This window comes from Etheostoma spectabile, chromosome 1 (assembly GCF_008692095.1).
Source record: "Etheostoma spectabile isolate EspeVRDwgs_2016 chromosome 1, UIUC_Espe_1.0, whole genome shotgun sequence".
Lineage (NCBI taxonomy): Eukaryota > Metazoa > Chordata > Actinopteri > Perciformes > Percidae > Etheostoma > Etheostoma spectabile.
Genome location: NC_045733.1, coordinates 17,090,050 through 17,102,736, shown reverse-complemented (window position 1 = coordinate 17,102,736; position 12,687 = coordinate 17,090,050). Strand labels below are relative to the sequence as shown.

At 41.1% G+C, this 12,687-nt stretch overlaps 1 protein-coding gene across 3 annotated transcripts in view; it reads left to right on the top strand.

The window, feature by feature from the left end:
• The window catches only part of fbn1 (fibrillin 1), a 71,781-nt gene that overhangs the window by 39,620 nt on the left and 19,474 nt on the right, over window positions 1–12,687 (top strand). For all 3 annotated transcript variants that reach the window (XM_032535210.1, XM_032535342.1, XM_032535280.1), the window contains 5 exons: window positions 10,040–10,162; window positions 10,443–10,565; window positions 10,732–10,857; window positions 12,098–12,220; window positions 12,449–12,571. In XM_032535210.1, coding sequence (XP_032391101.1) covers window positions 10,040–10,162; window positions 10,443–10,565; window positions 10,732–10,857; window positions 12,098–12,220; window positions 12,449–12,571 — 618 coding nt within the window. The remainder of the gene's footprint in view (window positions 1–10,039; window positions 10,163–10,442; window positions 10,566–10,731; window positions 10,858–12,097; window positions 12,221–12,448; window positions 12,572–12,687) is intronic.

The following is a 12,687-nucleotide window of genomic DNA, read 5'->3' as shown; positions in this document are numbered from 1 at the left end:
AAGCAATAGGAAGTGAAGGACCGCCACTCACCTTTGTTAAAGAATGACAGTTCTGGGGCAAAAAAAGCCCAGACAATCCAGACAGAACACACACATACACTATCAGAGCAGCAGCCAAGGTTATGAAATTGTGCTCTTCCACATCATTAGACTCTGCACAGACATTACTGTCCAGCATGCCTGAGTTGAGGCAGGGAGGAGCGACAGGATGTTTGACCATCAGCACAATGAGGTAGCTGCTCATTCATTGAATCAGCAATGTCTTATCATAGGAGGCATGAATCACACTTGTCCGCTACAGTCATAAATGTGCTCATATGTCGACTCTACGGTAGCTTAGACGGGATTCAAGCAAGACCCTCCTCCGCTATTCAGTTGACATGAATCACATTGATATTTTTATTTTACTATATATATACCAAATAAAACACCATTAAAAGGTGCACTGTCATGGGATACCTAAACAAGGCAAACCTGGATGGCATGTAAGCATATCATCAAGGTTATGAATCCAGATATGTCTGAAAGGTGCATGTAACTTTGTCTAAACAAGAACTTGAAAAGAAATAAAAGACAGTTTCTTTATCACATATCATTTCAGCCAGTAGGATGTTGGTAGTTAGCCCAAGATTCAGACTATATGGCCTTTTGTTACCACTCCATAGTGCATAAGTCTGTACAGAGTTATACAGTCTTTATTAGAACTTTTTTGCACTTTAGGTGAGCAATCTCTCTTGGACGTGGATTTCTATAGTGACTTTGACGACACCAAACACAACATCAAATCAACAACCAAATTTGAAAAGAGAACAAGACCTATTGTTGTCAGTCTCATAACTAGATGTTCTCATGACAAACCACTTAGATGCTGAGAATATGTCCAAAATATTATCTCATGAGTTCCATTGAGGCAGCATCTTTTTGGATGGGTTGTTTCTCCAAATGGGAAAACAACAACCATTCTCCACAGAACACCAGTCCTTTTTGAATCAGTCAACATATGTAGGATGTGGGCACTAATTCAAAGGTCTGGAACCAAGATAACCAGGAATAGCAGTGTTGCATTGTCTTACCCTGCAGGGCCTTGCCCTAGGAGTAGGGATGAAGCCCATGTCACATTCACAGCGGAAGCTCTGGCAGGTTCAGACAGTGGCCACTCTCACACAGGTTGCCGTTCTCTGCACATCCATCATGTCTGTAGGGGTGATCACCCACACACACACACACACACACACACACACACACCACACACACACACACACACACACACACACACAGAAAAAACACACAGTCTGTAAACACACAATTATTTTTGTATCTTTTTAAAGCAAACAATGTGATGTTGTATGTGTGACCTGAGCAGTAAATCCATCTCCAGAGAATCCATCCTTGCACGCACAGGATATGAGCCCATGGTGTGAGACAGTCAGCGTTGTTGCTGCACATGTGTGTACCATTGGAGCACTCGTCAAGGTCGTAACACAACAAAGTCCACTTATATGTATGCATGGGGCAACTACTTGTTGTATGTTGTGGAAAGGACAAGGCTGGTGCTATTTTAAATCTTTTCTTATTGTTAATACAACCATTTTTTTCCTTCTCTTACCATGTCTGTGGCACTCAGCAACAAGCTCATACTGTATAATAGGTTAATTAAAAAAAAAAAAAAAGGCTAAATAGTTTCCTGAAACAGCTGGGCATGTATTTTTTTAACAAAAATAATCAAACTGTTAATCAAACATTTACCTGTGCATTTGAGGCCATCCCAATCCATCCTGGAGCACAGTTGCATTTGAAGCCGCCAGCTGTGTTGGTGCAGGTAGCGTGTCTGTCACAGTTATGGGCTCCAATCTCACACTCATTGACATCTGACAAAGAGGAACAACAGACAAGAAGCCATGTCAGATGATAGACACATGCTGTGTGATAGTCTGCATTCTCATTTCAGTGGGGGTCTTGTGCATTGTGGAGTGAGTTGATGCTTGGTTTTAATCGCATAAAGACAGCAGCAGGAGACGACAGAACTAAGTATTTCTGGGTCACTGTCTTCGCCATGATTTCAGAGCAGAAGGCACTGAGACATTCTCATGATCACCGATACTAATAGCCTTCCTGCAGAGGTTTAATGAGCAGACCCAGTCTCTGGATTTTCATTGCGCAAGTGTGTCCAGGGAGCTAAAAAAAAGAAGAATGGAGAATGGTATCCTAATACTAAGGCCTTGTTCTGTCTGTCTTTTTGAACTAGTATTTCCGAGGTTATTTTAGGCAAAGATTTCTCTCTTCACCCACAGACCCACAGGCACTCTGCCTCTCATTTGAGACTTTTGTAAAAGCCCTCTTTTAATAATCAAGTTGGGTTTTCTCACCACCCTACATGTCAAGGTGAAATGTAATTTACCCAAATATAATTTCTATAAAATGTGATGTGGTAATGTGGCAACTCTACAAAAATAACGTTCCTTCACGGCAAAACCATTATAATTACATCTAAACTCTGCAATGGATGGAATATTGAAGTACTTAGTAGATAATGTGGTTATAAAATACCTCTCTAACCTATTGTATGTGGCCTGGATTCTAATAGATGAACAACAACAATTATGAGAACAATTCAATTGCCTATATAAAATATGCCCTGCCCATAAAATTGTTTATCCTGCAGGGTGTAACCAATAAGGATCACAGCTGGCAGTGAAAAGATACTGTGAATTGTTCCTCTGGCAGTTCTGACATGATCCATACAGTGCATGGCCACAATGGAAAAAGCCGGTCTGGTGCTACGACAATGAGGACTGCTAATATAGAAAAACATCCCTGTGAAACACGGCCAACACAATACCGGCCCTAGCCTAAAAGCAGTGTTACAGTTTGATAGGGATTATGCAAGTGTGTGTGTGTCCCTGTACATCAAGGGAAACTGATATGAACTCAATCAAGATGTTAGGATTTATAAGCCAATGAGACACACTTCTCGTGCGTCTTTCTGAGGTGTAATTCAAAACACTGTCAATTAGAGATTAGTGCTGCTGGGTTTACAGTCTTGAGGAGAGGGTACAGTATATTTACACTACATATGATGACAGGGTAAATATAGGGCAGGGAGCAAACAAATCTCCCTGGATTACAGACGGAATAAAGACAATTTCCCCCAAGCCTTTGATGAAAGAGAGACAACAAACAAACCACGTTCTCCATGTGGAAATGTAAAATGCAAACAGGGGTTGTTGCATGCGAGAAGCGTGACAGCGGTACACCTGGTGTCAAGAAAAAAAGTTGATTTAACTAGGGCTAATGTTTGACAGAGAAGGTCAAAAAAGGATTAAAAAGGGATAGCAAAGAATTAACATCTGGCTACTGGCTGTCTAGCTACTCCTAGTTTGTAGACTGCCTGATTCCTGTCTGTCTGCCTGCCTAGATGTCTAAATTAGGGTGACCAGACGTCCCGGTTACCGGGGACAGTCTCCGTTTTGGTGACCTGTCCCGGCTGGATCTGTCCCTGGAAATGTCCCCGGATTTCACTGTGACTGACAGACCAATATTGGAATGAAAGAAAGAAACACTGACCAAACGGAGCCGATAGTCCCACACAGTACACACACAGGCTAGCCAGCCAGCAGCATGCTCAGAGCTGAGCTCAGAGATGTTTTAGAAAGCCGTATTTACGATGCCAAAATTACTGATTATTACATGGAGTCTGGGGGTTTAGCGAACGCAATTTCGCAGACTTTTATGTTTTAAAAAAGGATCTTAATCTTTAACAGAAAGGTCAACCTCCTTAGAAATCCTTTCATAAGTTGTCAGACACTTAGAATTAATCTGAGCTGTCAGTAGCAAAACAAGCACTTTTATGAACGTAAATACAAGCGGACATTATCCTATTACTTACACCGTAGCTTGTTTCTCTGCTGCCAACTGCAGCGATCTCGTTTAACTGGATCAATGTCAAAGGAAAATATTTCCTCGATCATTTTTATTGTATCCGATACTCAGAGATGGGAGTATCAAAGTACAAATACTTCGTTACTGTACTCAAGTAGATTTTTCTGATATTTTTCCTTTCCTACTATTATTTTTTTTGTGGCGACTTTTTACTTCTACTCCTTACTTAACACAAATATTGGTACTTTCTACTCCTTACATTTTACAAAATGGCTCGTTACTTTAGTTTTGTACAAGAGGGTGTCATGTTGGAATAAGCGCGGACACGCGCCTCACACCGCGAGCGGGTGCGCGCGCTACACGGAAAAAAAGTGAGTGAAAAGAAAAATAGAAAGCTGTCCGGAGGATAATCAGCTGAGATGTTGTGTGTGTGCCTCTTGAGAACTGTAAGTCTATAAACTCATGTTGTCAGTAACATAAGCCTGTTAGTGGTCTATAGTTCTTCTCATTAATATAAGTTAGCTAGTGTTTTGTGTGTTTTCACCTGTTAGCTGGTTGCACGTTGATCCTAATGAAGCATCAACACTTTTACAAGCTTTATCGCTTGATTTTTTTTTTTTTTTAACCGAACTTCAGATACTGTAATTCAATTGACAAGTGGATGGAAACTTAGCTACAGAGAAGTTGTCTCCGTCTGTTTTAACAGACACCTGGGGCCAAGTTGGAAACCAGAATCAGCTTAAGACAGTCCTAATCTAGTCCTAACTTTCATCATTTCACGGAGTTATCGTTATTTGTGTTTACTGCATCAATACCATATTCATCTAAATGGATGGGAATATATCTATGTACGTTGCTTTGCCCACAACTAAGACAACTCAATAGATTTGGCATTCTGCATTTATTACAGCAAATCATTGCGCTTGAGGCTGCACGTTAGCACATAGTGTTAACTACCATGCTTGTGTTACACTACTATGTGCTAACGTTAGCACATATAGCATAACATTAGATGGATAGGTATGGATGGCGACATGATTGAAAAGAAGAAAACAGAGATCCCAGAGATCCGGCAGACAAGCAGCAAGACATTCCCATCATCCTCGGCCTTATCTGAGAGTGATGTTTGAGACAGTAGGCATCAAGATGGACTCCTGGCCAACGTGCTGGGGAACTTCTTCATTAAAGCTTCAGTAGGAACTTTTGTAAAAATGTATTTTTACATATTTGTTAAAACTGTCACTATGTCCTGACAGTAGAATAAGAGACAGTAATCTGTGAAAAAATCAAGCTCCTGGTCTCCTCTCTGTGCTCCTGCTGCCACTTGCAGAAAAACACCGCTCCCGTCAGAAACAGCCAATCAGAGTCAAGAGGACTGTCTTAGCAGTGTCAATCATCGCGTACGCGCTGCTCATACCCCTCCCCCACAGCGCGTAACAGCTCAAGATTGCTAGTGCACTGCAGCTGTGCTAATCGGCGAGAAACAACTTTTCAGGAAAACTGCCAATTTCTCGAGTGACACCTGCTCAGAAAACAAAGACGGGAAAACAGAAGAAGACCGATGATGAAAAGCGAAAAAAAGACAGAATTAAACCGAGCCCACGAATAAAACGAGGGTCAACATCGAGCGGCTTTTCAAGGTGGAGGGAGCTACGCCTACTGAGGAGTTCAACACGATTCTGAGTAGCGTAGCCACATTTCTGCTCGACATGTAAGTATCCCTGCTGATTTGTTTAATTTTAAAGAACAAGCGTACACAACTAAGTATTGATGGTTACAGTAGGCTACACTGGTGATAGCGACAATCTCATTTAACTCGTAGTTGTTGCTAATCTTACAGTTAGTTGTAGCACGGCAGGACTGTTGTAGCAGGTGAAGATTAACTTTACTTGCTAACTCCTTCACCTCAGATAGATATATTGTTTCGATGCCTACATTTAGTAAGCCAAAAGGTGTTTTGTTGATCAAATAACTGTGCTATGGTTAAACTACTTTTATTGCGCTGTCCCTGTCAACGTTTGGCAAGGCAGACTTCTACTTTTGATTATTTTTTTACATACACGTTTTCTTCCCCCTGAGGATGTAATTTGTAAACAAATGTCTGAACACATTCTTTGTGCTCCTTCAACAGTCAGACATGCCCAGACTCAGAGGCACGTGAAGGAATCGTCTTCAGTCCAAATCAAATGTCAGGATTTCCTTGGCGTAGTATTTGCAAAAAAGCTGATTTATTTTACCACTATGCAAAATAAAACCTAAGATATATTTCTAATATGGGTTATTCCTTGGCTTATTGAGCTTCCTCACTGATTCATCATTCCACTGAAGTTTACTGTTTTAAATTGATCCAAAAGGTAATTCGTAAGTATTGTGTAACGTGCTACTTTTGTCACACAAAGTGTGAGCGATTACATAAAATAATTTAAACCCTTTATTGAAAAATTTACACACTTTTAATACAAATTTTAAATAAGCAATTTTTTTACATAAGCTATACCCCCTCAGAATAAATCCCCTCTACTGTCCATGAGGAGTGGAAAGCATCGGGGCCCTGCTTACTAGCCTGCGCGTTCACGGCAAGCTCCGCTGGTGGGGAGCTGTGGAGGGGGGGGGGCGTAGAGCACAGAAGCAAGGGGAGGGACTGTACGGTGTGCTTGTTCAAATTTTTGGCTAAGTCCACGTTTTCAGAACTCCCTACGCAGCTTAAATGTCTGTTTAGTCATTCATATTTTATCTAATTTTTTTCCAGAAGCCATATTTGAGCACACACACACTGTAGAGTCATTTAAATGTTAGGGGGAAGATTATAGAAAAGAAACTGGATCTGTGAATCCTCACAGAATCACAAATGATTCATATCTGCAATGAGTAATGAAGAAGTTCCCCAGCACGTTGGCCAGGAGTCCATCTTGATGCCTACTGTCTCAAACATCACTCTCAGATAAGGCCGAGGATGATGGGAATGTCTTGCTGCTTGTCTGCCGGATCTCTGGGATCTCTGTTTTCTTCATTTTCAATCATGTCGCCATCCATACTACTATCCATACTACATAGTAGTATGCTAATATGTGCTAACGTTAGCACATAGTAGTGTAACACAAGCATGGTAGTATACTACTATGTGCTAACGTTAGCGCCATCAAGCAGCAATGATTTGCTGTGAATAAATGCAGAATGCCAAATCTATTGAGTTGTCTTAGTTGTGGGTCAAATGCAACGTACAGTAGATATATTCCCATCCATTTAGATTGAATATGGTATTGATGACGTAAACAATAATAACGATAACTCCAGTGAAATGATGTGAAAGTTGAGGACTAGATTAGGACTGTCTTAAAGCTGATTCTGGTTTCCAACTTGGCCCCAGGTGTGTCTGTTAAAACAGACGGAGACAACTTCTCTGTAGCTAAGTTTCCATCCACTTGTCAATTGAATTACAGTATCTGAAGTTCGGTTAAAAAAAAAAAAAAATCAAGCGAATAAAGCTTGTAAAAGTGTTGATGCTTCATTAGGATCAACGTGCAACCTAGCTAACAGGTGAAGAACACACCAAAACCACTAGCTAACTTATATTTAATGAGAAGAACTATAGACCAATAACAGGCTTATGTTAACTGACAACATGAGTTATAAGACTTACAGTTCTCAAAGAGGCACACACACAATCTCAGCTGATTATCCTCCGGACAGCTATTCTATTTTTCTTTTCACTCACTTTTTTTCCGTGTAGCGCGCGCACCCGCTCGCGGTGTGAGGCGCGTGTCCGCGCTATATTCCAACATGACACCCTCTTGTACAAAACTAAAGTAACGAGCCAATTTTGTAAAATGTAAGGAGTAGAAAGTACCAATATTTGTGTTAAAATGTAAGGAGTAGAAGTAAAAAGTCGCCACAAAAATAAATAGTAAAGGAAAGGAAAAATATCAGAAAAATCTACTTGAGTACAGTAACGAAGTATTTGTACTTTGATACTTCCCATCTCTGAGTATCGGATACAATAAAAATGATCGAGGAAATATTTTCCTTTGACATTGATCCAGTATTAAACGAGATCGCTGCAGTTGGCAGCAGAGAAACAAGCTACGGTGTAAGTTAATAGGATAATTGTCCAGCTTGTATTTACGTTCATAAAAGTGCTTGTTTTGCTACTGACAGACTCAGATTAATATTCTAAGTGTCTGACAACATTATGGAAAGGATTTCTAAGGAGGTTGACCTTTCTGTTAAAGATTAAGATCCTTTTTTAAAACATAAAAGTCTGCGAAATTGCGTTCGCTAAACCCACCAGACTCCATGTAAATAATCAGTAATTTTGGCATCGTAAAATACGGCTTTCTAAAACATCTCTGAGCTCTGAGCAGTGCTAGCTCTGGCTGTCTGAAGCCTGTGTGTGTACTGTGTGGGACTATCGGCTCCGTTTGGTCAGTGTTTTCTTTCTTTCATTCCAATATTGGGTCTGTCAGTCACAGTGAAATCCGGGGACATTTCCAGGGACAGATCCAGCCGGGGACAGGTCACCAAAACCGGAGACTGTCCCCGGTAACCGGGGACGTCTGGTCACCCTAATTTAGACATCTAGGCAGGCAGACAGACAGGGAATCAGGCAGTCATACAAACTAGGAGATAGCTAGACAGCCAGGTAGCCAGATGTTTAATTCTTTGCTATCCCTTTTTAATCCTTTTTTGACCTTCATCTGTCAAACATTAGCCCTAGTTAAATCAAGCTTTTTCTTTGACACCAGGTGTGACCGCTGTCACGCTTCTCGCATGCAACAACCCCTGTTTGCATTTTACATTTCCACATGAGAACGTGTGTTCTGTTTGTTGTGCTCTCTTTCATCAAAGGCTTGGGGGAAATTGTCTTTATTCCGTCTGTAATCCAGGGAGATTTGTTTGCTCCCTGCCCTTATATTTACCCTGTCATCATATGTAGTGTAAATATACTGTACCCTCTCCTCAGGAAGACTGTAAACCCAGCAGCACTAATCTCTAATTGACAGTGTTTTGAATTACTACCCTCAGAAAGACGCACAGAGAAGTGTGTCTCATTGGCTTATAAATCCTAACATCTTGATTGAGTTCATATCATGGCTTCCCTTGATGTACAGGGACACACACACACTTGCATAATCCCTGTATCAAAGCTGTAACACTGCTGTTAGGCTTAGGGCCAGGTATTGTGTTGGTCCGTGTTTCACAGGGATGTTTTGGCTCATATTAGCAGTCCTCATTGTCGTAGCACCAGACCGGCTTTTTCCATTGTGCCATGCACTGTAGTGGATCATGTCAGAACTGCCAGAGGAACAATTCACAGTATCTTTTCACTGCCAGCTGTGATCCTTATTGGTTACACCCTGCAGGATATAAACAATTTTATGGGCAGGGCATATTTTAATAATAGGCAATTGAATTGTTCTCATTAATTGTTGTTGTTCATCTATTAGAATCCAGGGCCACATACAATAGGTTAGAGAGGTATTTTTATAACCACATTATCTACTAAGTACTTCAATATTCCATCCATTGGCAGAGTTTAGATGTAATTATAATGGTTTTGCCGTGAAGGAACGTTTATTTTTGTAGAGTTGGCACATTACCACATCACATTTTTATAGAAATTATATTTGGGTAAGATTACATTTCCAAACTTGACATGTAGGGTGGTGAGAAAACCCAACTTGAGTATTAAAAGAGGGCTTTTACAAAAGTCTCAAATGAGAGGCAGAGTGCCTGTGGGTCTGTGGGTGAAGAGAGAAATCTTTGCCTAAAATAACCTCGGAAATACTAGTTCAAAAAGAGCAGACAGAACAAGGCCTTAGTATTAGGATACCATTCTCCATTCTTCTTTTTTTTAGCTCCCTGGACACACTTGCGCAATGAAAATCCAGAGACTGGGTCTGCTCATTAAACCTCTGCAGGAAGGCTATTAGTATCGGTGATCATGAGAATGTCTCAGTGCCTTCTGCTCTGAAATACATGGACGAAGACAGTGACCCAGAAATACTTAGTTCTGTCGTCTCCTGCTGCTGTCTTTATGCGATTAAAACCAAGCATCAACTCACTCCACAATGCCAAGAACCCCACTGAAATGAGAATGCAGACTATCACAGCAGTGTCTATCACTCTTGACATGGCTTCTTGTCTGTTTCCTCTTTGTCAGATGTCAATGAGTGTGAGATTGGAGCCCATAACTGTGACAGACACGCTACCTGCACCAACACAGCTGGCGGCTTCAAATGCAACTGTGCTCCAGGATGGATTGGGAATGGCCTCAAATGCACAGGTAAATGTTTGATTAAACAGTTTGATTAATTTTTGTTAAAAAATACAATGCCCAGCTGTTTCAGGAAACTATTTAGCCTTTTTTTTTTTTTTTGAATTAACCTATATATACAGTATGAGCTTGTTGCTGAGTGCCACAGACATGGTAAAGAAGAAGGAAAAAAATATGGTTGTATTAACAATAAGAAAAGATTTAAAATAGCACCAGCCTTGTCCTTTCCACAACATACAACAAGTAGTTGCCCCATGCATACATATAAGTGGACTTTGTTGTGTTACAGACCTTGACGAGTGCTCCAATGGTACACACATGTGCAGCAACAACGCTGACTGTCTCAACACCATGGGCTCATATCGCTGTGCGTGCAAGGATGGATTCTCTGGAGATGGATTCTACTGCTCAGGTCACACATACAACATCACATTGTTTGCTTTTAAAAAGATACAAAAATTAATTGTGTGTTTACAGACTGTGTGTGTGTTTCTGTGTGTGTGTGTGTGTGTGTGTGTGTGTGTGTGTGTGTGTGTGTGTGTGTGTGTGTGTGTGTGTGTGGGTGATCACCCCTACAGACCATGATGAGTGTGCAGAGAACGGCAACCTGTGTGAGAGTGGCCACTGTCTGAACCTGCCAGGAGGCTTCCGCTGTGAATGTGACATGGGCTTCATCCCTACTCCTGAGGGCAAGGCCTGCGAGGGTAAGACAATGCAACACTGCTATTCCTGGTTATCTTGGTTCCAGACCTTTGAATTAGTGCCCACATCCTACATTATGTTGACTGATTCAAAAAGGACTGGTGTTACTGTGGAGAATGGTTGTTGTTTTCCCATTTGGAGAAACAACCCATCCAAACAGATGCTGCCTTCAAATGGAACTCATGAGATAATATTTTGGACATATTCTCAGCATCTAAGTGGATTTAGTCATGAGAACATCTAGTTATGAGACTGACAACAATAGGTCTTGTTCTCTTTTCAAATTTGGTTGTTGATTTGATGTTGGTGTTTGGTGGTCGGTCAAAGTCACTATAGAAATCCACGTCCAAGAGGAGATTGCTCACCTAAAGTGCAAATAAAAGTTCTTAATAAAGACTGTATAGACTCTGTACAGACTTATGCACTTATGGAGTGGTAACAAAAGGCCATATAGTCTGAATCTTGGGCTAACTACCAACATCCTACTGGCTGAAATGATATGTGTATAAAGAAACTGTCTTTTATTTCTTTTCAAGTTCTTGTTTGAGACAAAGTTACATGCACCTTTCAGACATATCTGGATTCATAACCTTGATGATATGCTTACATGCCATCCAGGTTTGCCTTGTTTAGGTATCCCATAGACAGTGCACCTTTTAATGGATGTTTTATTTGGGTATAATATAAGTAAAATAAAATATCAATGTGATTGCATGTCAACTGAAATAGCTGAGGAGGGATCTTGCTTGAATCCCGTCTAAGCTACCGTAGAGTCGACATATGAGCACATTTATGACTGGTAGCGGACAAGTGTGATTCATGCCTCCTATGATAAGACATTGCTGGATTCAATTGAATGAGCAGACTGACCTCATTGTGCTGATGTGTCAAACATCCTGTCCAGTCCTCCCTGCCTCAACTCAGGCAGTGCTGGACAGTAATGACTTGTGCAGAGTCTAATGATGTGGAAGAGCACAATTTCATAACCTTGGCTGCTGCTCTGATAGTGTATGTGTGTGTCTGTCTGGATATGTCTGGGCATTTTTTTGCCCCAGAACTGTCATTCTTTAACAAAGGTGAGCGGCCTTCACTTCCTATTGCTGGCTGCCAATTTTCCACCATGATCCCATGATCCACTAATCCCTCACAGCTGGGCCTCTCTCTCTCTCTCTCTCTCTCTCTGTCTCTTTCTCTCTCTCTCTGCTTTTTCTTTATCATTCTCTCTCTCTGTCTCTTTTACAGACATAGACGAATGTACCTTTGCTGACATCTGTGTCAATGGGCGCTGCCAGAACATCCCAGGACTTTTTAGATGTGAATGTAACATTGGTTATGAACTGGACAGGAGTGGAGGCAACTGCACAGGTAAGACTAGTCAACACGCCAGTCCAGCTGCCTACCCCGGTGATGCTCTGTTTATGCACCAATGTGCTGAGGAGATTTGAAATAGTGTAAAAGAAATTGAGCAACAGCAGTGAACAGCTCTCATCTCTCATGAGATAGAGAGGGGAAAGTCCCTGCTCCTTCTTTGCTGTTGTGTCAAATAATGACTTATTGACCTTTAGAGATTGTTACTTTGTCTTTCTTTCTCAGATATCAATGAATGTGCAGACCCAACCATCTGTATTAATGGAGTGTGTGTTAACATCCCTGGAAGCTACCACTGTAACTGTCCTCCAGACTTTGAACTCAACCCCACTCGGGTGGGCTGTGTAGGTGAGACTCAACAAGTTCTTGCTACACACTGTTCTCTTAGCTAATTACAGCACTAATTTGGAAGCAAAGGCAAGACACCTCTATTTCTTAAAACCTGTGTGTGTGTGTGTGTGTGT